This window comes from Oncorhynchus mykiss, chromosome 8 (assembly GCF_013265735.2).
Source record: "Oncorhynchus mykiss isolate Arlee chromosome 8, USDA_OmykA_1.1, whole genome shotgun sequence".
In the NCBI taxonomy this organism is placed as follows: domain Eukaryota; kingdom Metazoa; phylum Chordata; class Actinopteri; order Salmoniformes; family Salmonidae; genus Oncorhynchus; species Oncorhynchus mykiss.
In genome coordinates, this window is record NC_048572.1 from 83,710,282 (window position 1) to 83,736,542 (window position 26,261).

Genomic DNA, 26,261 nt, shown 5'->3' on the forward strand with positions numbered 1-26,261 from the left:
TAGCTGCCAGCTGACTGAGTCTTTCTGTCCCTAGTCATCAGAGACAGTAGCTGCCAGCTGACTGAGTCTTTCTGTCCCTAGTCATCAGAGACAGTAGCTGCCAGCTGACTGAGTCTTTCTGTCCCTAGTCATCAGAGACAGTAGCTGCCAGCTGACTGAGTCTTTCTGTCCCTAGTCATCAGAGACAGTAGCTGCCAGCTGACTGAGTCTTTCTGTCCCTAGTCATCAGAGACAGTAGCTGCCAGCTGACTGAGTCTTTCTGTCCCTAGTCATCAGAGACAGTAGCTGCCAGCTGACTGAGTCTTTCTGTCCCTAGTCATCAGAGACAGTAGCTGCCAGCTGACTGAGTCTTTCTGTCCCTAGTCATCAGAGACAGTAGCTGCCAGCTGACTGAGTCTTTCTGTCCCTAGTCATCAGAGACAGTAGTTCCCAGCTGCCTTCTGTCACGTGTGGTGAAATCAACCTATCCTCACACTTTCTTTACAGCACATCACATCGCCGTGCCGACAAACGGTTAAAAACAGCCGTTGGCCACCTGCTTAGTTAGTTACAAACCCATTTTCAGACACAGGGAGGTAATCACCTTACTAAACTATAGTAGTGATGCTGCTCTTCTAAAAAATACAGCAAATATTCAAATCATACACATAGGTTGGTCAACCCGAGCAGTAATTAAAGAGATCTTAATTAGAAAGTAGGGTAATTGTATTCATTTGGAGTTTTAGTTTACAGCCTTGAATGTAAAATCCTTTTGAAGATAATATGTGCACACGTACAGAAATTCTACCCCATTTCCTTGGCTGGGTCTTTTTCCGTCTGACTCTTTTTAATCCACGGTAGAATGATAACTATGTCTCCCCCAACCAACGCTGGTATTAACATCAATTTCAGCATTCCTCAGTGAGGGAGGAAACCCAAGCCTGGAATAAAACATACACAGAGTCCCGTGTTGTTCAGACAGAGGCTGAAACTTACGTTTCGGTTATTTATCTTGTAAAAAAAAAAAGGCAAAACCCTGCTCGCACATACTACTAATTGTAGATTTTTTTGTCGTATGTGTGGTGCGTAGACCAAGCGTTAATCTGTTATGAGCGTCTATCAACGGTTATTTCTTTGTGAATAATACACTGTGTCTGTGGTGCCACAGGTTCTTCTCCAGACAGGTGTGTGTTATCTCAGCAATGATGCTTTTCTTTTGATCTTTCCCTCTCCCTTCCTCAAGATCTTTCTCTCTACATTCCTCAAGATCTTTCTCTTTACGTTCCTCAAGATCTTTCTCTCTACATTCCTCAAGATCTTTTTCTCTCCCTTCCTCAAGATCTTTCTCTCTACATTCCTCAAGATCTTTTTCTCTACATTCCTCAAGATCTTTCTCTCTACATTCCTCAAGATCTTTTTCTCTCCCTTCCTCAAGGTCTTTCTCTTTACGTTCCTCAAGATCTTTTTCTCTCCCTTCCTCAAGATCTTTCTCTCTACATTCCTCAAGATCTTTTTCTCTCCCTTCCTCAAGATCTTTCTCTCTACATTCCTCAAGATCTTTTTCTCTCCCTTCCTCAAGGTCTTTCTCTCTACGTTCCTCAAGATCTTTTTCTCTCCCTTCCTCAAGATCTTTCTCTCTCTGTTCCTCAATATATTTTTCTCTCCCTTCCTCAAGATCTTTCTCTCTACGTTCCCCATGATCTTTTTCTCTCCCTTCATCAAGATCTTTCTCTCTCTGTTCATCAAGATCTTTTTCTCTCCGTTCCTCAAGATCTTTCTCTCTCCGTTCCAACCCGTCCCCTTAAGAAAAAAAAGGAAATGAGAACATGCTTCCAAATAAGGAGAGCGGGTGAATCTCGCCAGAGTGTCTGTTACGTTCTTAAGAAAGCCTTAGGAGGAGTGAGTGGGGAGGTTCAGACCAGAGAGGGAGGGGTAGAGGGAGGGGGGTACTGTGGCTGCTGAGGTTAGCTAGCTAACCAGGCGCGGGGAGGGGTGGGGGGGTGGAAGGGGGTAGTGGTCTATGTCACTGGGGACTGCATGGGGCTGTCTCTTCAAAACCAGTCAGGTTTAAATCACTTATATCAGCCCTGGTTTCCAGTCTGCATCCTCTGCTCTCTCCTCTCTCTCTCTCTCTCTCTCGCTCTCTGTATCAGCTGGCGTATTGGCTCTGGTGGACTTGGAAACTTAGAAAGGACTAGTCTCTCTCTCTCTCTCTGTGAGAGGGTTTGTCTTTGAGTGTCTAACTAGACCTCCCTGTCCCAAACTTGAAAAGTTTCCCCAGTTTCTGTAGCCACTGACCCCTAACAACCGTCAACCATGGAGGCCATCAAGAAGAAAATGCAGATGCTGAAGCTGGACAAAGAGAACGCCATCGACCGGGCGGAGCAGGCAGAGACCGACAAGAAATCAGCTGAGGACAAATGCAAACAGGTGAGGGAAGGATATTGAGAGGGGGGAGGAAAGATAAGGTGAGGGAAGGATTGTAAAGAGGGTAGGGTTGCAAAATTCCTGTAACTTTCCCAAATTCCAAGGTAATCTAGAAATCCCGGATGTAGGATTCCCAGATTTCCTGCTTATTCTCTCCTGATTGCAGGAATATTACAAACAGGATTTCTGGGAAACCTGGGAATTTTGAAAAGCTACTGGAATTTTGCAACTCCAAAAAGGGTAGAGAGGGAAGAGTTGAGGAGGGGGAAAGGGAGAGAGGGAAGAGCTGAGGAGGGGGAAGAGCTGAGAGGGAAGAGCTGAGGAGGGGAAAGGGCGGGAGAGAGGGAAGAGCTGAGAAGGGGGAAAGTGAGGGAGGGAAGAGCTGAGAAGGGGGAAGAGCTGAGAGGGAAGAGTTGAGGAGGGGGAAGAGCTGAGAGGGAAGAGTTGAGGAGGGGGAAGAGCTGAGAGGGAAGAGTTGAGGAGGGGGAAAGGAGAGATAGAAGAGCTGAGGAGGGGGAGACAGAAAGCAGCTAATGCATACAAGTGATGAATTGTACAGAGTGGTAAAATATACATGGGTACTTAAAAAAATATATTTTTTGTTGAAGTACTTGATAATGAACGTGATGCTGTTCTTCTTGTGCTGTGTGCTTGAATGTCATATCTCGGATCCAATGTATTAGACCAATGGGTGGAAATGATCATTAGTAAATAGATGATGTATATATATATCATAAATGTCATTTCTGAGGTTTAAATAAAATGCAGTTCTTCTCATGGAAGAAATTTAAGACACTAGCCCAAGGCAGAGTGTGATGGAATAGATTTAAGAAACTAGCCCAAGGCAGAGTGTGATGGAATAGATTTGTGGATGACCTATACTCCTCACAGAGTATAAAGTAGTTTATGCACAGTAAAATCAGTCCGGGGAAAAAGAGCTACTTGAAATTGATTGATTAAAATAAGCTCTGAGACGTAGAACAGCTAGCTGATTGTACTGAGGATGGTTCTCCTTTCCTCTGATGGAGAGAGATGAAGGCCTCAGGGAGAGAGGGATGGAGAGAGAGATGAAGCCCTCAGGGAGAGAGGGATGGAGAGAGAGATGAAGCCCTCAGGGAGAGAGGGATGAATAGAGAGATGAAGGCCTCAGGGAGAGAGGGATGGAGAGAGAGATGAAGCCCTCAGGGAGAGAGAGATGGAGAGAGGGATGAGTCATCAGGGAGAGAGGGATGGAGAGAGAGATGAAGGCCTCAGGGAGAGAGGGATGGAGAGAGAGATGAAGCCCTCAGGGAGAGAGGGATGGAGAGAGGGATGAAGAGAGGGATGGAGAGAGGGATGGAGAGAGGGATGAAGCCCTCAGGGAGAGAGAGATGGAGAGAGGGATGAGTCATCAGGGAGAGAGGGATGAGTCATCAGCGAGAGAGGGATGGAGAGAGGGATGAAGTCCTCAGGGAGAGAGGGATGGAGAGAGGGATGAAGTCCTCAGGGAGAGAGGGATGAGTCATCAGCGAGAGAGGGATGGAGAGAGGGATGATCCATCTGGGAGAAAGGGATGGAGAGAGGGATGAGCCCTCAGGGAGAGAGGGATGGAAAGAGGGATGAGCCCTCAGGGAGAGAGAAAAGAGCAGTGAATGAGTTCTTCTGCATCCCAAACCCACCCCTTCCCCGTAACCTCCCGGACACTCCTGTAGACGTGAAAGGAAGAAATATGGCCCAAATTCCACCCAGCTTATCTGTTAATATGGTTGAAAATTCCAATGTGATAACAAATTCCTTGCAGCACATCAGAAGGCTTGGTGAATCAATCTATGAATCATTAAAGCTACCAGATCTAATCATTTTGTATCTCCAGGCTAAGGGGATAGGGGTTCCCCTGTCCATTTGGTATCCAGCAGCAGGCTGCATGACGACTGATCATAGATAGATCTTAAGAGAGCCATAGAGCTCCAGAAGGATTAGCCCCCCCCCCCCCGCGTTGTACAGGAACAACAAGGGGTATCAGGAATAAAAAGCTAGCTATGCCAGCTGTCGCTCTGCTCCTCACTTTGGTGTGACTTTACATGGCTCTGGGGTGCAGATCCACTCACCAACATTCCTTTGTCTGATCTGTCTAAAGTTCAAGAACATACCAGAGGAGATACTAAGGATATGTCCCAAATGGCAGCCTATTCCCTTTATAGTGCACTACTTTTGACCACAGCCCTGTAGGTATTGATCGAAAGTAGTGCACTATATAGGGAGCAGACTTCCATTGTGGACGTAGTCGAACTAACAACACAACATTCTTAGAACCGTGTGCATAAGTGTGAGCAGCAGGCAGTCGTCAGTAGCACTATCCACAATACCCTCAGCCATTTCAGATAGGGAGGGTTCCCGTTTGCCTGAATCATGGTGGATTACACAGACCTCTTTAGACAATTAGTTGGATAGAGTTAAACAGCGATGAGTGTTGATGCTTTCCTCTGGTATTCTATGAGTCTCTGGGGCTTTGTCCCAAAGGGCACCATACTACCTGTAAAGTGCACTGCGTTTGACCAGAGCCCCGTCAGCAGCCTGTGAGCCAAAGGCCAGCGGGGTAGTGAACACTTGTACCCTTCTGCCATCTACTGGGATCACACTTCATGGCTATAAAGCACTGCAGGACAAAGTACGGTTGAATCCAACAACAACAACATTCTAGTCTTTGGAACAAGCACCTAAACATTAGCAAAAAACATTCAATGTTGGAGTCAATTCAATTCTACCTTTATAGCTACAAAATACTGAGTGGTTGGTTATTCTCTTCCTTTGCAGGCCTTTTCTCCTGAGTTCCCCACTGGAGGCACAATGTTGTAGATATACATCTGTTTTATATAGAGCTGACGTGATTCTGTCTTGTATAGAGCTGACGTGATTCTGTTTTATATAGAGCTGACGTGATTCTGTTTTATATAGAGCTGATGTGATTCTGTTTAATATAGAGCTGACATGATTCTGTTTTATATAGAGCTGATGTGATTCTGTTTAATATAGAGCTGACATGATTCTGTTTTATATAGAGCTGACGTGATTCTGTTTTATATAGAGCTGATGTGATTCTGTCTTGTATAGAGCTGACGTGATTCTGTCTTATATAGAGCTGACGTGATTCTGTTTTATATAGAGCTGACGTGATTCTGTTTTATATAGAGCTGACGTGATTCTGTTTTATATAGAGCTGACGTGATTCTGTTTTATATAGAGCTGACGTGATTCTGTTTAATATAGAGCTGACGTGATTCTGTTTTATATAGAGCTGACGTGATTCTGTTTTATATAGAGCTGACGTGATTCTGTGTGACAGAACGCATATCTGAACATTTCCTGACTCTGTCACCTAGTCTGTCCTTTCTGTGACAGAAGTACAGGTATGTCTGTTGTATAAAATATTGATATCTGAACACCCTTCCCTGATTCTCTGCTTCGCTCTGACTCTGTGTGCCCCCAGTTGGAAGATGAGCTGCTGGGGCTGCATAAGAAGCTGAAGGGGACAGAAGATGAGTTGGATAAATACTCTGAGGCTCTGAAGGACGCACAGGAGAAACTGGAGCTGTCAGAGAAGAAGGCTACTGACGTGAGTACAGTACAGTACTAGAGATACTGCCGGGTTGTCACTGTAACGCTCAAATAATCCCTATTCCAGACACATACAGATGTTTTAAATGTATCATATCACATCCAAGGTTAAGCAATAAAACACTTTCCTTTATGCTCAAGCATTGCACCAGTGTACACACATGGTTTAGAGAACCTTGGTTCTGTCTTGGCAAGTTTGTTCAGACATCTTCGAATACCGTTGGACAACAGACTCTGATCTAGTCTGGTTGTGTCGTCAAAAGACCCAAGATTAAACAGCATTCCTTTTTCCTGATCATTTAGAGAGATCAGGTCAGAAAAATAACATTTGGGATAACATCCACTTCCCTCAGACCACAGCAGGGTCTCTTTCATCAACAGCACAACCAACTGATTTCCCTCAGACCACAGCAGGGTCTCTTTCATCAACAGCACAACCAAACTGCTTTCCCTCAGACCACAGCAGGGTCTCTTTCATCAACAGCACAACCAAACTGCTTTCCCTCAGACCACAGCAGGGTCTCTTTCATCAACAGCACAACCAAACTGCTTTCCCTCAGACCACAGCAGAGTCTCTTTCATCAACAGAAAACACCCAATGAATCAACGAAGTACAGTCAATGTGACTTTCCAACCTTCACTCCCATCATGTATGAAGTCAACAGTCTCCTCTCTCTCTATGAGGTTTTCTCAAAGATAGCATCTACTGAACTGCGTTACGGTCTTCTCCCAGGCCTGAAACAAAGTTTCAGGGGCTGCTATTTCATATATATATATATTTATATATATATATATATATATATATATATATATGTATATATATATATATATATTATATATATATATATATATATATATATATATATATATATATAGTACATTACTTTTCACCTGGACCCATAAGGCTCTGGTCGAAAGTAGTGCACTGTATAGGGACTAGGATGCCATTTGGGACACATGCAGAGTCTCAGCACTCAGCTCCACTACTCCACATATGCAGCAACACAGAAATTTGAGGAATGCAGCTAAAACAAACAGAGAACCTCACACTGCTGTGGCTATTGAAGACTATACTGGAAATGCTTCTGGTAAGGAGACCACAGACACAGTTACAGACACGGCTACAGTTACAGGCATAGCTACAGACACAGTTACAGACACGGCTACAGTTACAGGCACAGATACAGACACAGTTACAGACACGGCTACAGTTACAGGCACAGCCACGGACACAGTTACATGCATAGCTACAGACACAGTTACAGGCACAGCTACAGACACAGACGCGTTTACAGACCCGGCTACAGACACGGTCACCGACACAGTTACAGCAATCGACACAGACACGGTCACAGACACAGTTACAGAGTCACAGACACGGCTACAGACACAGTTACAGACACAGATACCGACACAATAACAGAGACACAGCTACAGACACAGACACAGTTACAGACACAGATACAGACACAGACACAGTTACAGACACAGACACAGACACAGACACAGTTACAGACACAGACACAGTTACAGACACAGATACCGACACAATAACAGAGACACAGCTACAGACACAGACACAGTTACAGACACAGATACAGACACAGTTACAGACACAGACACAGTTACAGACACAGACACAGACATGGCTACAGACACATTACAGACACAGATACCGACACAATAACAGAGACACAGCTACAGACACAGTTACAGACACAGACACAGACACAGTTACAGACACAGTTACAGACACCGACACAATAACAGAGACACAGCTACAGATACAGACACAGTTACAGATACACAGCTACAGACACAGTTACAGACACAGCTACAGACACAGTCACAGACACCGTCAACATGTTGTGATTCTGGATGGCCAGATTGCTAGTAAGAATGACAAGAAACTGCCATATGGGAAATAGTAAGTGGCTTGTTTCAGCTCGTTTCACCTTGTTTTTGATACCATGTCTTATTTTGAGGTGTTTTGACTGGAAATGTCAATGTTAATATTGCCCCTCAGGGGTGTATGCTTAGTCCCCTCCTGTACTCCCTGTTCACCCATGACTGCATGGCCAAGAACGACTCCAACATCATCATTAAGTTTGCCGACGACGCCACAGTGGTAGGCCTGATCACCGACAACGATGAGCCTTTAGGGAGGAGGTCAGAGACTTGGCAGTGTCGTGCTAGGATGACAACCTCTCCATCAACGTGATCAAGACAAAGGAACTGATTGTGGACTACAGGAAAAGGAGGGCCAAGCACACCCCCATTCTCATAGTGGAGCAGGTTGAGAGCTTCAAGTTCCTTGGTGTCCACATCACAATAAACTATCATAGTCCAAACACACCAAGACAGTCGTGAAGAGGGCACAACAATGCCTTATCCCCCTCAGGAGACTGAAAAGATTTGTCATGGGTCCCCAGATCCTCAAAAAGTTATACAGCTGCACCATCGAGAGCATGGTGCACTGGTTGCATCACCGCCTGGTATGGTAACTGCTCGGCATCTGACCGCAAGGCCCTACAGAGGGTAGTGGGGCCAAGCTTCCTGCCCTTCCAGGACCTTAATACCAGGCGGTGTCAGAGGAAGGTCCTAAAAATGATCAAAGACTCCAGTCACCCTAGTCATAGACTGTTCTCTCTGTTCTCAAGTATAGGTCCAAAAGGCTCCTTAACAGCTTATTGCGCGAAGCCACTGCTGAACAGTTAATCAAATGACTACCTGGAATATTTGCATTGACTATCCATTTTTTTTACACTGCTGCTACTCACTCTTTATTATCTATGCATAGTCACTTTACCTCTACCTACATGTACAAATTACCTCAATTACCTCGACTAACCTGTACCCCCGCACATTGACTCAGTACCATCACCTCCTGTATATAACCTCCACATTGACTCAGTACCGTCACCTCCTGTATATAACCTCCACATTGACTCAGTACCGTCACCTCCTGTATATAACCTCCACATTGACTCAGTACCGTCACCTCCTGTATATAACCTCCACATTGACTCGGTACCGGTAGCCCCTGTATATAACCTCCACAATGACTCAGTACCGTCACCTCCTGTATATAACCTCCACATTGACTCAGTACCGTCACCTCCTGTATATAACCTCCACATTGACTCAGTACCGTCACCTCCTGTATATAACCACATTGACTCAGTACCGTCACCTCCTGTATATAACCTCCACATTGACTCAGTACCGTCACCTCCTGTATATAACCTCCACATTGACTCAGTACCGTCACCTCCTGTATATAACCTTGCTATTGTTATTTTATTATGTTACTTTCTTTTTACTTTCATTTATTTAGTAAATATTTTCTTAACTCTTATTTTTCTTAAGACTTCATTGTTGGTTTAAGGGCTTGTAAAGTCAGCATTTCACGGTAAGTTTACCTGTTGTAATTCAGCATTTCACGGTAAGGTCTACCTACGCCTGTTGTATTCAGCGCATTGATTTGATGTGAATGATTAGAATGATTGATCTTCTTCCTGTGTTCATATTCAACCTTAAATCAGCGTCATCCAACCCCAGAGGGAAAGGAGAAAGAAAGACAGGAAACACTAGCCTGTGGAATGTGTTGCTGCCCAACGGCTGCAGGTTATTTCAGCCAATAAATCAGTTAACATTCCAAACCATTTATTTGTCCAGTATACATGTTATAAAGATTGTTTTTACAGATATGAAACCATATTTAGAGGCAAGTTTACTTTGCCCATCACACCTACTTTATTATGCACTGATATGAATCTCTCTCTCACACACACACACACAGGTCCTCAGGGTTATTTTTATAGAAATGAGTGGCTACACTGACAATTAAGCAACACACAGATTGTACAATATTATGAGGAAATGTAGATACAGTATATATATCATAAACTACAGTAGGCTACTAAATAATGTTTTCAGTGGCACACTGACTCACCTAATGATAAAGATGAAGACATAGGCTAATCACAGTGATGACCGATGAGCTCGTCTCAAGATGAGCTACTTTGAAAAACGGCGCTGCTGTTAGCTACAAATTGGGAGTGAAAATTGTATTTTGAAATCTGCAAACCAACAGCCTTAACCAACCATAGAAATATAATCCATAGATGGCAGTTCCCATTCAAGTCAGGACTGGCATTCATTACTAGTGTACTGATGAGTATTAACATTCAAATTGCCAGGGTAAGAGGTTACAAGACCCATCTATGGATTATATATCTATGGCCACAATGCAACAAGCTGTAGCCTATACGGTATTTGGTGCAGATGCTGCCCAAACTGCAGCCTTCCAAACTGTAGGAATACCAGTAATTGCCAAAAATAAAGGAAACACTTGAGTAAACAAGGAATACAAAGTATATGTCATGATGTGGGGTGCGTTTTCCTGGCATGGTTTAGGTCCACTTGTAGAATCTATGCCAAGGAGCATTGAAGCTGTCCTGCCAGCTCGTGGTGGCCCAGCACCCTTTTAAGACATTTTATGTTGGTGTTTCCTTTATTTTGGTAGATACTTGTATGTGCTTGTGATAAAACGTAATCCAAAGTCACAATCCAGTCACATTTATTTATTATGTATTTATTTTTATTTTTTATTAATCAGTTACCCAATATATTATTTATTATGTGTTTTTGTATTTTATTTTATTAATCAGTTACTCAATATATTATTTATGATGTATTTTTATAAATGTATTAATCAGTTACTCAATATATGATTTATTATGCAGTTGTTTATTATTTTATTTTTTTAATCAGTTATTTTATATATTTCCTTCATCATTTTTGTTTTCTTCTTCTCTCTTTTTTTCTGCCTCTTGGGCCCCCCAAGGGCCTGGGGCCCAGGGGCTTCAGCCCGGTAAGCCCCTGCATTAACCCAGCCCTGCACACACACACACACACACTCTCTCTCTCTCTAGCATACTCAATTCAATTCAATGGCTTTATTGGCATGGGAAACATATGTTAGCATTGCCAAAGCAAGTGAAGTAGATAATAAACATAAGTGAAATAAACAATAAAAATGAACAGTGAACATTACACTCACAGAAGTTCTAAAGAAGTTCATAGTCTCTCTCTCTCGGGTACTCGCTCTCTCTCTCTCTCTAATCAGTTCAGGGTGTACATAACTGCAGACATAAACCTACACACACCTTGCACTGAAACTGAAGTGAAAGCTAAAAACCATAGACATTACAACCAGCTATAAATCCACACCCTCTCATGGGAACAAAGATCAAGACCTTCATGCACGAAAACCTCCCTCCCTCTGGTTAATCTAATCATGATGTCATCTGAGACTGCTCAGGATTGGAGGATTTCAGCCATAACTTTCCTCAAACCTCCAGCCCTTTCCCGGTCCTCTACTTCTTAAACGTATTTTAAATTTGATATCCAATTTACAGTAGGCTAGATCGATCATTTAGTTCGATAATGACAGGTGGATCATTGGACGCGGTGAAAAGGAAAATCCAGGCGCTTCAACAGCAAGCGGACGACGCAGAAGATCACACGATACTTTTACAGAAACAGTTGGACGATGAACGGGAATTGCGCGAAAACGTGAGAATGTTGTGGCTACAGTTTTATCATTACCTGTTAGCAAAGTTTATTTTACTTGTGGTTTTCCTCCGTTCTTCTTTGGCAGAAAACCTATTTAAAGTAGTCTAAAATTATATCGACTAAAAAGTCAGTGCTACTATGCACTACCTTGAAGTGAGGCAAGAGTTCATTCATATTCTGGTTGTAATGTCGGCTGATCATTGGAAGTTGAGGAACGTTTTCTATTGAGATGTGAAGAGAAGAGGACAGTCAGGAAACCAAATATTCCCATAGTCAAGTCAAGTGCCATCAAATTTAATTCTCACAAAATCATTGACTTTTGATTACGTTTAATTGTATTGTAGCGACCTTAAAACCCAACACCTAGCAACGGTAAAGGTGTTGGCATGACATTCGATGGACCTGGGTTCGCTACACTGGTGTCAGAAGTGGGATGGCACCCTTGTGGCCATCGGAGAGTTGTGTACACGTGAGGGGGCTTGGTGTAGAGAAGTGTGGGGACCACTCTCCTGAAGGAAGGGTTAATGTACCGACCTTAACCCAACCCCTAGAGACCTCATCAAGGTGTTCGGCCCTCTTGGCTTGACAGTTGCTGGACCCGGATTTGAGTCCCAGTCGTGGCTAACCCCGTAATTTGCTATAGCATTATATTGAAAAGCTAACAATGATAGGCTTGTCAAATGCCTTGTCTTGAACAAGCAGAGGTTAGTTTTTCCTATTGAATGAAGGGACCAGACAGGAGAGAAGCAGACAGACGTCAGGGTTATCTTTTACAATGGGCGTCTCACAGGAAGCAGCTTGATAAGCAGCCATCCCAGACTGCCAACTATTCACACTGACTGACTGTTTACAGTACGTTGTTGAGGAGGGGATGTTGCACTAGCGTGTACAATTTATCAAGATTCAACCATTCCCATCATGAGTCCCCCTATTCTTCTGAATGAGTCCTTTATTCTTGGGTAATACACAGTGTGGGTTGAGGACTGACTTGAACAGTGACAATACTCTATCTGCAGGCTCCCTGTTTCACCTCATCACCCGTTGTTCTGTACCATTGGGAATAAAAAAAAATGTGTCTTGTTTCCTCTGGTCTTTATCATGACCTCTAACCTGTGACCTGTGCCCCCCCCCCCCCCCCCCCCCGCAGGCGGAGGGCGACGTGGCGGCTCTGAACCGTAGGATTCAGCTGGTGGAGGAGGAGTTGGACAGGGCTCAGGAGAGGCTGGCCACTGCCCTGCAGAAACTAGAGGAGGCTGAGAAGGCTGCCGACGAGAGTGAGAGGTCAGATCTAGGACTACAACAAGTCACCATTTGCTCTGTCATTATATAGATAGCGCAGCGCCACAGGGCTTTTCTCTGGGCCATGTTTATCAATGGGTATGGACTGCTATAAGGAGGGATTGTGTTTCTTTTTGGACAAAGGAGAAAGTGGCCTCCACACTTTGCGGACTTCCTCTGTATGGAGGTGGGGGGGGGGGGGGGGGGGGGGTTGTAGTTATACACAGTTATTCTTGATATAATGGTAATCAGGGTTAGCTTACAGGTAGATAGTTTACAGAGCTATCTAGCATTTTTCTTAAGTCTTCACATACGGTAGGTTATACTGGAGCTAACCCTGTGTTGCTGTTGCTCCAGAGGCATGAAGGTGATAGAGAACCGAGCCTCCAAGGATGAGGAGAAGATGGAGATCCAGGAGATGCAGCTGAAGGAGGCCAAGCACATCGCTGAGGAGGCCGACAGGAAGTACGAGGAGGTAAGAAGCACAGAATAGTAGGGTGAAGGTGCCCCTAGATGCGCTGATTTTGGGTCTGTTTTGCATTTTCCCCACTAAATGGAAGCTGATCCTAGATCCTGTACCCAGTGACAACTTCACCCTGGAGTCACAGCATAGTTTGTTATTAGGGGAAGGGGGATACCTACTCAGTTGTACAACAGAACGCATTCAACTGAAATGTGTCGTCCGCATTTAACCCAACCCCTCTGAGTCAGAGAGGTGCAGGGGGCTGCCTTAATCAACAGCCACATCTTCGGCACCTGGGGAATACTGGGTTACCTACCTTGCTCAGGGGCAGAACAACATATTTTCACCTTGTCAGCTCAGGGATTTGATCCAGCAACCTTTTGGTTATTGGCCCAACACTCTTAACCACTAAGCCAAGAGTTTCCCCTGACCAGGAAAACCTCTGGGTTTAATCCGTAAGGCCCTAGTATAGCTGGTCATACCCAGTATAACCCAGAGTTTTTCTTGGTTAGTTGTTGTGGTCATGACATCATACATTTTCAGATCAGTCAATGTAATGAGGCACGATTATTGATTTCATGTTGAATTTAGTCTCCAAGAGATCCCTTCTGACCCATGGTTTGTGTTGTTCTGTTTCAGGTTGCTCGTAAGCTGGTCATCCTCGAAGGGGAACTGGAGAGGGCCGAAGAGCGAGCAGAGATCTCTGAGCTGTAAGTACCAATACTCATCACACTAGATGTCTGTCAACTATGTTAGTCAGACTACAGGGTGGCGTTAGGGGCGGGCCTTAGGGGGCCTGGCCGACCCTAACGTACATCGTTGCGTGTCCAAATAAAATATTAAAATATTGATAATTTATTTGACCGAGATGCAAGCCAACAGAAAGACGCATCAATCTCAAATAAAGCATTGGAGCAAGCAAAACAGCGCCCCCTCTGTATCAGTATGGATAGCCCATGTATCTGATGCTGTCTGGACAGGGAAACAGCGCCCCCTCTGTCTCAGTATGGATAGCCCATGTATCTGATGCTGTCTGGACAGGGAAACAGCGCCCCCTCTGTCTCAGTATGGATAGCCCATGTATCTGATGCTGTCTGGACAGGGAAACAGCGCCCCCTCTGTCTCAGTATGGATAGCCCATGTATCTGATGCTGTCTGGCCATAAATAGTACGGCATATAAAATTACATGTCTTTACTATAAAACCCATTAAAAAAAAATGTGTAGGAGGTCCCATTGAAAAAAAAAAAAGAAAAACTTGCCCTTATGGAAATCAAATGCCAGTCCTCTGATTGGTTCTGGTGCTGGCCCTGGTCAGACTTCTTGTGTTAGAATGCTTTTACTAGCTACTCGCAGGGGTTTGCAGCTCCAGTCCTCTGATTGGTTCTGATTGGTGTCCTTCTTTTACCTCCATCCTATCAAACACAGCTGATTAATCAAATTGTGTTCTAAACTGAAGATCATGATTCGTTGATTATTGGAGTCTGGTGTGTTAGCTGGGGCAAAACTGTGACACCAATCAGCCCCTCCCCCCTGCAGGCTAGTGTCAAATCAACCTTGGGCCAATGTAACGGATGTGAAACAGCTAGCTAGTTAGCGGTGGTGCGCACTAATAGCGTTTCAATCTGTGACGTCACTCGCTCTGAGACCTTGAAGTAGTAGTTCCCCTTGCTGCGGCTTTTGTGGAGCTTCGTGGGGGACTGTTGTTGATGTGTGCAGAGGGTCCCTGGTTCGCGCCCGGGTATGGGGCGAGGGGACAGTCTAAAGTTATACTGTTACAACAAGATTGCCTTGTTGATGTAAGTTGATTCCCTCTGTCCTCCTCTACAGTAAATGTGGTGACCTGGAGGAAGAGCTGAAGAATGTAACCAACAACCTCAAGTCCCTAGAGGCTCAGTCTGTTAAGGTGAGTGTCCTCGCCCCCTATTTTGTTCTGTTTCTCTGTGCCCTGGTCTGAACGATACTTTTGCAAAATATCAGCTCTGAAAACTGCTACTGAATAATAATTAATGACATGTAACATGAGTTCCATTTTAATAAATATGTTGTTTTGTCTCTGCAGTATTCAGAAAAAGAAGACAAGTATGAGGACGAAATCAAAGTGCTGACTGACAAACTGAAAGAGGTGAGGACAGCTGTCTGTCTGTGGGGGCATGTTGCCCTTAAGGCTTCAGCCGAACTCGTCTAAGTGAACCCGAACAAGTGTGCTCACATACTCCCTTACTCGCTTGAGATGCAACTCATACAGTAGGAAGGTGTTCCTAATGTTTGTTATACTCTGTGTATATTGGTCCTATTTCACACATATAGTGTATAAGGGGATATCTGTCGTTACTGGCTATAACCGGTCCTCTGTCCCGTCTCTCTAGGCTGAGACTCGTGCTGAGTTTGCAGAGAGATCGGTGGCTAAACTGGAAAAGACGATTGATGACTTAGAAGGTACAGTTCACACACAGTGCATTTCATGGCTGTTTATGTCTCTGCACACTGTGGTTCCTCAGAGTCAAACCATCTGGATTCAACACTGATCTCTAGACTGTTTCTCTCTACCTCTGTATTTTACTTTGACCCTAATCTCTCAATTTCCCTCTTTCTTTCTTTCTTTCTCTCTCCCTCCACCCTCTTTCTTTCTCTCTCCCTCCACCCTCTTTCTTTCTCTCTCTCCCTCCACCCTCTTTCTCTCTCTCTCCCTCCACCCTCTTTCTTTCTCTCTCTCTCCCTCCACCCTCTTTCTTTCTCTCTCTCTCCCTCCACCCTCTTTCTTTCTCTCTCTCTCTCTCCCTCCACCCTCTCTCTCTCTCTCTCCCTCCCCTTTTCCTCTATGGTCTCTGTGCTGTTCTCTCTGCTCTTCTGACCCTGCTGCATCCTGCCACGCCTGCTCATTTCCTCTTATCTGCTGACCTTTGGCTGACCTCTAGATGAACTGTACTCTCAGAAGCTGAAATACAAGGCCATCAGTGAGGAGCTGGACCATGCCCTCACCGACATGACCGCCATATAGATTACCTTTAACCTTTCACACTTCACTTATAGAAATGTGTCCCATTTCACCAATCGAAATGGGACGCTTTCACCTTTTCTCGTCTTCTCTTCTCCCTTCCTTTATTTTCTTCTCTCTTCGCCTCTCTTATCTTCTCTTCTATTGCATTCTCTTATTTTATCTTCTCTTCGTGCCTTTTCTGTCTTGTTGTGAGACCTTTTCTGTAAAATCAACGTTTCAATAAAATTTGACCTGTTCTATGCACTTCCTCTCCTTGAATCCTTACTTTGTAAATCTGCTACCTCAACTTTACTGCTTTTATCCTCTCCTTTTTCTGCTAATATATATATATATTTTAACATAGTATAACTATCAACTAAAGAATAACAAAACAGTTTACAGGTGCAGTCATTATGTTTTGTCTTCACAATGTCTGTGTCCCAGCAGATCTCATAAAGAGATATCAAAGGGGACCGAATTTCTCAAGTTTGAATATTACAACCTTTTATTACAGAACATTTATCCAGTGCAAAAGAAGAGAACTTGGATATGCATCAAGTCCTGGACCAAACACTGATAGAGCTGAATAGTTTGTAAAGAAATGAAACATAATTAGAAGCCGAAGAAGAAGCATCAACATTCCATGTTTTTTTTTTTTTTTTCTAACGCCACAATTCTAATGGCATGTCCAGTTTTAACGTCTCAACCATGAAAAGACGTTGTACTTTCCGACCACTATTTGTAATTCTTGTTTTTCCATTCTCTATTTTAGTATACTACCGGTAGCTTTTATGTTTCGACGTCCTTTCCTACTGTCATGAGTACAGTTTATAAGTACAATGAGCATATACTGACAGCTGTAGCTGGATACCAAAACACTTATCAAAGATTCCTCTCTGACTCTATATAGGAATGCTTGTATCAGTTGTATAGCTACCATGGACCAGTTTTTTTCACAGACATATTCTGCAAAAAAAACAAACATTTTGAGGGTTGAAATGTCTGTGGTTAGCTATAATAATAAAAATCTATAATACAACTTTTAATTTGTGTGTCTGTTTTCCTATACTGAGTACCAGGAGTCCTCACAAGAATAGTAAGCAAACATAAATTCAGAGAAGTGAGGACATTTTGCTTGGTCTCACTTGTAAAAAAGGCTATTTTAGCGTTGGGGTTAGGGAAAATGGGATTTTGAATGGGAATCAATTGTTGGCCCCCAAAGTCCTCACAAGTATAGTAAGACATAGCTGCATGGGTGCTCATGCACATGTTTGTATGTGGACATTTTGTGTAATAAATCAGCAATCGGAGTTTGATTAAAATAATGAACACATATTCAACGTTTACATATTTATGTTACATCACAATGTTATGTTTGCTAGTAGGTGTGATAAACGTTGAATTAGTCATTCAATCATAATGATTTATTTAGATGTGTATTTGGATACTGACCTCATAACGTGACAGAAGGGGGCGTCGCCGTCCTGTAACGACGCGGCAGCGCGTAGCTTTTCGCCGGGCGGGATTTCCGCAATATCAAGTATGGCGAAGACGTACGATTATTTGTTTAAGTTACTGCTAATCGGAGACTCCGGTGTCGGGAAGACCTGCGTGCTGTTCAGGTTTTCAGAGGATGCTTTTAACTCGACATTCATCTCCACCATAGGTAGGTGTGACTTTGGTTAGCCACAATGCAATGTTTACAAAACGACAGTCATCCTGACCAGAAAGCAGCTAGCTAACGTTACTAGTATATGCTGTTAACTGTAGCTTATTAGGCGAAATTGATTCAAGTAACTGACTAACTCAAGTTAACTTGCTGTTTAGGTGACAAGTAACACTAGGTGACAAGTAACAGTGGCACTAGCTGTGTAATAGCTGCATTATAGCAAGCTATATAGGTAATGCTAGCTAACGGTCGGTATATAGAATGCTAGCCTGTTGGCTAACTTCCTGTAGCTTACTAGTAACGTTACTAGCTAACAATTAGCCCCACTAGCTAACAGTTAGCCCCACTAGCTAACAGTTAGCCCCACTAGCTAACAATTAGCCCCACTAGCTAACAATTAGCCCCACTAGCTAACAGTTAGCCCTACTAGCTAACAGTTAGCCCTACTAGCTAACAGTTAGCCCTAATAGCTAACGTTGCTTAACTCTGTAACTCGCAGCTGGAAATCCAAACGATAAAGTGCTACAGTACGTTAACTAGGTAACGTTAGCTACCTGCTCTGGCTAACCGTTATGAACATTAACTAACAACTAAATGTTCATAACTGTGTACAACTAACTTAGCTAACCTTTTTATTTAACGAACTCGCTAGTTAGCTTTAGAGCTTGTTCTCCTTTTACATTTTGTATTGCATTGATTGGAGTATAGCTACAGTCATAGCCATAGTGTGTAATGGCTAGGTTGTTTAATTTCATGATTGTTCTCTTCTGTTTCTCCTGTAGGCATTGACTTTAAGATTAGAACGATAGAGCTAGACAACAAGAAGATAAAGTTGCAGATATGGTAAGCCCTCCATGTCACCTCGAGCACCACGACTGCTTTTTATACAGGAAAGAAAACGGGTAGGCTTACACCCAACGCGTTTTGCCTTCAAATCAAATCAAATCAAATTTTATTTGTCACATACACATGGTTAGCAGATGTTAATGCGAGTGTAGCGAAATGCTTGTGCTTCTAGTTCCGACAATGCAGTAATAACAAGTAATCTAACTAACAATTCCAAAACTACTGTCTTGTACACAGTGTAAGGGGATAAAGAATATGTACATAAGGATATATGAATGAGTGATGGTACAGAGCAGTATAGGCAAGATACAGTAGATGGTATCGGGTACAGTATGTACAAATGAGATGAGTATGTAAACAAAGTGGCATAGTATAGTATAAAGTGGCTAGTGATACATGTATTACATAAGGATACCGTCGATGATATAGAGTACAGTATATACGTATGCATATGAGATGAATAATGTAGGGTAAGTAACATTTATATAAGGTAGCATTGTTTAAAGTGGCTAGTGATATATTTACATCATTTCCCATCAATTCCCATTATTAAAGTGGCTGGAGTTGAGTCAGTGTCAGTGTGTTGGCAGCAGCCACTCAGTGTTGCAGTATAACTTGCAGTTATAGCTAGGTAACTATTCGAAAAGGAAATGTATGACTGTCTATGTACCTAACTAACTGTTGTCCTTGTGTTTTTGCAGGGACACAGCAGGGCAGGAGCGATTTCGAACAATCACAACAGCGTACTACAGAGGCGCGATGGTGCGTTAACAACCTGCTTGTTACGTTTTCATATTTTGTTATGTGTGTTTTCTTCTTCATCACAACGTCGAGGTGTTGACTTTCTGGTTGTATTCTTTCATTTTGACGTTTCTCATCACAGGGTATCATGCTAGTCTATGACATCACCAACGAGAAGTCCTTCGAAAACATAAAGAACTGGATACGGAATATAGAGGAGGTATGTTTGCTTAAAGTTCTATTCTGTTCTAAACACGAATACCATACTGACTGACTAGTAAATATTTGGTGTACTCTTGTCAAAGTCGACCGTATGTACAGTGAGGGAAAAAGTATTTGATCCTCTGCTGATATTGTATGTTTGCCCACTGACAAAGAAATGGTCCGTCTATAATTTTAATGGTAGGTTTATTTGAACAGTGAGAGACAGAATAACAAAAAAAAACACATGTCAAAAATGTTATAAATTGATTTGCAATTTAATGAGGGAAATAAGTATTTGACCCCTCTGCAAAACATGACTTAGTACTTGGTGGCAAAACCCTTGTTGGCAATCAGAGGTCAGACGTTTCTTGTAGTTGGCCACCAGGTTTGCACACATCTCAGGAGGGATTTTGTCCCACTCCTCTTTGCAGAGCTTTTCCAATTCATTTAAGGTTTTGAGGCTGACGTTTGGCAACTCAAACCTTCAGCTCCCTCCAGATTTTCTATGGGATTAAGGTCTGGAGACTTGCTAGGTCACTCCAGGACCTAAATGTGCTTCTTCTTGAGCCACTCCTTTGTTGCTTTGGCTGTGTGTTTTGGGTCAATGTCATGCTGGAATACCCATCCACCACCCATTTTCAATGCCCTGGCTGAGGGAAGGAGGTTCTCACCCAAGATTTGATGATACATGGCCCCGTCCATCGTCCCTTTGATGCAGTGAAGTTGTCCTGTCCCCTTAGCAGAAAAACACCCCCAAAGCATAATGTTTCCACCTCCATGTTTGACGGTGGGGATGGTGTTCTTGGGGTCATAGGCAGCATTCCTCCTCCAAACACGGCGAGTTGATGCCAAAGAGCTCCATTTTGGTCTCATCTGACCACAACACTTTCACCCAGTTGTCCTCTGAATCATTCAGATGTTCATTGGCAAACTTCAGACGGGCATGTATATGTGCTTTCTTGAGCAGGGGGATCTTGCGGGTGCTGCAGGATTTCAGTCCTTCACGGTGTAGTGTGTTACCAATTGTTTTCTTGGTGATTATGGTCCCAGATGCCTTGATCATTGACAAGATCCTCCCGTGTAGTTCTGGGCTGATTCCTCACCGTTCTCATGATCATTGCAACTCCACGAGGTGAGATTTAGCACGGAGCCCCAGGCCAAGGAAGATTGTGAGTTCTTTTGTGTTTCTTCCATTTGCGAATAATCGCACCAACTGTTGTCACCTTCTCACCAAGCTGATTGGCGATGGTCTTGTAGCCCATTCCAGCCTTGTGTAGGTCTACAATCTTGTCCCTGACATCCTTGGGGAGCTCTTTGGTCTTGGCCATGGTGGAGAGTTTGGAATCCGATTGATTGATTGCTTCTGTGGACGGGTGTCTTTTATACAGGTAACAAACTGAGATTAGGAGCACTCCCTTTAAGAGTGTGCTCGTAATCTCAGCTCGTTACCTGTATAAAAGACACCTGGGAGCCAGAAATCTTTCTGATTGAGAAGGGGTCAAATACTTAAATCCCTCATTAAAATGCAAATCAATTTATAACATTTTTGACATGCGTTTTTCTGTTTTGTTGTTGTTATTCTGTCTCTCACTGTTCGAATAAACCTACCATTAAAATTATAGATGGATCATTTCTTTGTCAGTGGGCAAACATACAAAATCAGCAGGAGATCAAATACTTTTCCCCCTCACTGTAGTATACTGTATGTATTGTGGTGTTCAACTACTCTTATCTCCTTAGCATGCATCGGCTGATGTTGAAAAGATGGTTCTCGGTAACAAATGTGACATCAATGACAAACGGCAGGTGTCCAAAGACCGGGGAGAGAAGGTGAGTTCTGTGATGAATCACAAGCTCCGTTCTGGTTGTGTACTGTACAACATTAACGGGCTTGGGATGATATGGAGCACTTTTCAAACTTAAGCTCTGCCATGTTGTCTAGGTCAACAACAACAACAACAAAGACCTGCTTGAATTACCAAAACCAGATAGAAACTGTGTAGAAATGATGATCGTAACAACAGTCAAAGCATTTACTCCCCCCATTTCTCAGCTGGCGCTGGAGTACGGTATTAAGTTCATGGAGACTAGTGCAAAGGCCAACATCAACGTGGAAAACTCGTTTTTGACACTTGCCAGAGACATCAAATCAAAGATGGACACAAAATTGGTAAATTCAAAACTCATTTAGGTTTTAGAAGGAACTTTTTTTTTTAAGGTCAAAAATGCTGGACATTTGATTTGAAAAACTGAACTGGCTGTCTTTGTTGCAGGAGGGCAGCAGTCCTCAGGGGAGCAGCCACAAGGTGAAGATCTCTCAGCCCCAGAAGAAGAGCAGCTTCTTCCGCTGTGCCCTACTGTGAGGACCAGACCATGGGTGTATACCAAATGGCCCACTATTCCATATATAGTGTGCTATGTTTGACCAGGGCCCATAGAACTCTAGTCAAAAGTAGTGCACTATGTAGGGAATAGGGTGCCATTTGGGATGCATACCAAAGGCCTTACCTACCCTCCGCCTGCCCTGGCTGGGATATGCTGGGGTGCTGGCTGGACACAACTGGACTGTGCTTGCTCCCAGCACCCCCCCTCTCCTTCTACCCTATTCCCTTCAGCCAGTCCCAATTCACTCCCCGCCTCTTCCCCTCGGCCCTAACCCTTAGATGTCTGTGTATCTGAAGTGTTTGAATAGATACATGCAGTTGTTTACACCTTGCGTATACAGTGAGCTCCAGAAGTATTGGGACAGTGACACATGTTTGGTTGTTTTGGCGCTGTACTCCAGCACTTTGGATATTTGTGCATCTGTCATTTCTTTTCCACTCGTCATTATTCACGATGATCCGTAACCATGGTAACATCCACATTTTAATGTAGATGTGTACAAGAAACATTCTATTATTGTTTACAATATAAAGTGACTGAAAAATAGCACAATAACAAACGGCAAATGCATCCAACAAATTTGTAGAATCACAAGCTTGACGTAGTCATTGTGTGCTATGAATATGTGACGAAATACTTCACTTTTAATTCCGTTAATACCTATATAAGTGAATTTGTCCCAATACTTTAGTTCCTCTAACATGGGGTGGGACTAGGTACAAAAAGTGCTGTAATTTCTAAACGGTTCACCCGACATTGAAAATACCCTCAAATTAAAGCTGACAGTCTGCACTGGAGTACCGAACCTAAACAACCAAAAATGTGTCACTGTCCCAATACTTTTGGAGCTCGCTGTTCGTGAACATCGAAGACTTGGGGCCAATGGTAATTGGTAAGGAGATAATTAGGACAAGTTGCCTCTCTTGCTCTCTCTCTCTCTCCCTCACTGTCCACCTCTCCCAACGTCATGCCCTGGGGTAGCTGGAGTACGGTAACCGCGACTCCATCCACAATGGCCCCGTGACACCTGGTAATGCTGCTGTCCTTCCTACGGCACACCAACCTGTTTTCTATCACCACGGGTCGGACTGACAGACCAACCGGTGGAAACACCACTTGTTTTTTTTTTAAAGAAGGTTCAAATGACATGTCACACAGAAAAGATGGGCTCTTCTTCCTGTTTCACACTAGTCTCTATGTACATACATTTTTCACACGCAGCCACCTGGCTCCACACCTGCCAAAGTTGGAGCCCCGTTTACTTTTCAGTTCGAATCGCTTGAATGACCCAAAGGTTTGGGATTGGGAACGTGATGCGTGGATGTTTAGATACTATTTGTAGGCCTCTCTTCCCCATTCGCCACATTGTTAACATGAGCCAGAGACTGATAAGCTTACTGTTTTGATGAAACAAGAGTTTTTAAAGGAATATAATATGACTTGAAGATTCACAATCCTTCAGGAAAGAGTGATCGCTAAATAATTTAATTACACAGACTAAAAGAAAATTCAATTTGAACGATAATTCCGTTTTGTTTACATTCCAAGATAATTTGATGCTATTCTATACATGAAAGGCTTGCAACAGGCCTCTCTTCCTGAACAAAGTTATTGTACTGAATCCAAGTGTTTGACTTGTTTACTGCCAGTCCCAGATGTTGTCTTGAGAACAAACACACAGCCTCTTAACCATAGTGCTGCAGCACCACCTGAAAAATTTGAATTTAAAAATACATTTAGACTTTTTTTTTATATACATACAGTACCAGTAAAAAATTTAGACACCTTTCTTTCTACATTGTAGAATAATAGTGAAGACATCAAAATTTCATGTTATTTCATAGTTATGTAGTAACCCAAAAAATTGTTAAACAAATCAACATATATTTTAGATTCTTCAAAGTAGCAACCCTTTGCCTCGATGACAGCTTTGCACACTGTTGGGATTCTTTCAACCAGCTTCACCTGGAATGCTTTTCCAACAGTCTTGAAGGAAAAGTACTGAGCACATGTTGGCTGCTTTCTTTCACTCTGTGGTCCAACTCATCCCAAACCATCTCAATTGGGTTGAGGTCGGGTGATTGTGGAGGCCAGGTCATCTGATGCAGCACTCCATCACTCTCCTTATTGGTCAAATAGTCCTTACACAGCCTGGAGGTCTGTTGGGTCATTGTCCTGTTGAAATACAAATTAAAGTCCCACTAAGCGCAAACCAGATGGGAGGGCGTATCTCTACAGAATGCTGTGGTGGCCATGCTGGATAAGTGTGCCTTGAATTGTAAATAAATCTCTGACGGTGTCACCGGTAAATCACCATCACACCTCCTCCTCCATGCTTCACGGAGAGATCATCCGTTCACCTACCCTACCCTATCTCACAAAGACACGTGCAGTTGGAATTAAAAAAAATCTCACATTTGGACTCATCAGACCAAAGGACAGATTTCCACCAGTCTGATGTCCATTGGTCGTGTTTCTTGGCCCAAGCAAGTCTCTTTCTTCTTATTGGTGTCCTTTAGTAGTGGTTTCTTTGCAGAAATTTGACCATGAAGGCCTGATTCTCGCAGTCTTCTCTGAACAGTTGATGTTGAGATGTCTTTTAATTGAACTCTGAAGCATTTATTTGGGCTGCAGTTTGAGGTGCAGTTATTCTAATGAACGTATCCTCTGCAACAGAGGGGAACTCGTTTCATTTCCTGTAGCGGTCCTCATGAGAGCCAGTTTCATCATAGCGCTTGATGGTTTTTACGACTGCACTTGAAGAAACTTTTCAGACTTTGACTGACCTTCATGTCTTCAAGTAATGATGGACTGTCGTTTCTCTTTACTTATTTGAGCTGTTCTTGCCATAATAATGGCTTTGCCCTATTTGGTAAAAGACCATCTTCTGTATACCACCCCTACCATGTCACAGCACAACTGATTGGCGCAAATGCATGAAGAAGGAAATTATTTCCACAAATTAACTTTTAACAAGGCACACCTGTTAATTGAAGCTGGTTGAGAGAATGCCAAGAGTGCAAAGCTGTCATCAAGGCAAAGGGTGGCTACTTTGAAGAATCTAAAATACATTCTGATTTAACACTTTTTTTGGTTACTACATGATTCCATATGTGTTATTTCATTGTTTTGATGACTTCACTATTATTCTACGATGTAAAAAAAATAATAAGATGAAAAACCCTGGAATAAGTAGGTGTGTCTAGAATGACTGGTTCTGTATGTATGTGTGTATTCACAAGTGTACAGCATTGGGCCTTAAATAGTATTGTATTAGCTTCCCACGGCTATGCTCTTAACACAAGGCCTGGGGCTACTTTTTCTACTCTAGAACATTCTTGTGTGAAATCTGTTGAAATGTGGCCCAATGGAGCAGGGCTATTTAATTCTTACCCTACGAGTTCCGGGGCCTGCTGGTCTACCGTTCTACCTGATAGTTAATTGCCCCTACCTGGTGTCCCAGGTCTAAATCAGTCCCTGGTTTAGAGGTGACAATGAGAAAATGCAGTGCAACTGGCTTCGAGATCCAGAGTTGAGTTTGAGGCCAATAGAGCGTTGACACGTAGCCAACCTGAGCATTGGTTCCTGGTAGTGGAGAGACGGACTGATTAGTGTCTGAAATGGCACTCCATTCTCTAGTGCACTACTTTTGACCAGAGCCCTATGGGACCTGGTCAAAACGAGTGCACTGTATAGAAATTTATGGTGCCATTTCGAAAGCAGCGATAGTGTTTTTTTTTTTTCTTCTCTTCGGTCAAGTTACAGCAACAACATCCATTTATAAGCTCATGTTTATTCCCAGCTATATGACGTCTCTGGTAGTTAGCTAGTGAAACACTCAGCTTTTTCACTCTAAACTGGAGTGGCTGTCTGCTAGTACAAACATCCATGTTACAATGTGGACACACAAACAGATCCAATGCAATCCATCCCTTTGCACTTTACCAGTAAACCTGTGTGTGTTGTGTGTGTGTGTAGTCTGTGCCAAGTGATAGTTTTGCAATATAACAACAAGCATATTTTTTTGTCCATTTTAATTGAATGACATGATCTGTTGGATTTATGGTAATGGTTGGTAGATACTTTGGGCACATTTTAGATTAGTGTTGTTTGTTA

At 43.1% G+C, this 26,261-nt stretch overlaps 2 protein-coding genes across 5 annotated transcripts; both read left to right on the forward strand.

Moving 5' to 3' along the window:
• The first annotated feature begins 2,032 nt into the window (after positions 1-2,032).
• Positions 2,033-17,339, forward strand: LOC110530806 (tropomyosin alpha-1 chain). 4 transcript variants are annotated; one of them, XM_021614079.2, is made up of 9 exons: positions 2,033-2,409; positions 5,873-5,998; positions 12,728-12,861; positions 13,216-13,333; positions 13,961-14,031; positions 15,151-15,226; positions 15,383-15,445; positions 15,690-15,759; positions 16,815-17,339. In XM_021614079.2, the coding sequence occupies exons 1-9, from the start codon at positions 2,296-2,298 to the stop codon at positions 16,895-16,897; spliced, it is 855 nt and encodes a 284-aa protein (XP_021469754.1). In that variant the 5' UTR covers positions 2,033-2,295; the 3' UTR covers positions 16,898-17,339. The 4 variants fall into 4 exon arrangements, with proteins under 4 accessions (XP_021469754.1, XP_021469753.1, XP_036842446.1 ...); XM_021614078.2 differs by lacking the exon at positions 16,815-17,339 and adding an exon at positions 16,239-16,564; XM_036986551.1 differs by lacking the exons at positions 2,033-2,409; positions 5,873-5,998 and adding an exon at positions 11,315-11,580.
• A 448-nt stretch (positions 17,340-17,787) lies between these two features.
• LOC110530807 (ras-related protein Rab-8A) lies at positions 17,788-23,958 on the forward strand. The gene is made up of 7 exons (XM_021614080.2): positions 17,788-17,966; positions 18,752-18,812; positions 19,517-19,577; positions 19,699-19,776; positions 21,501-21,590; positions 21,814-21,930; positions 22,034-23,958. Exons 1-7 carry the CDS (start codon positions 17,843-17,845, stop codon positions 22,121-22,123), a joined length of 621 nt encoding a protein of 206 aa, XP_021469755.1. The 5' UTR covers positions 17,788-17,842; the 3' UTR covers positions 22,124-23,958.
• Positions 23,959-26,261: the final 2,303 nt, after the last annotated feature.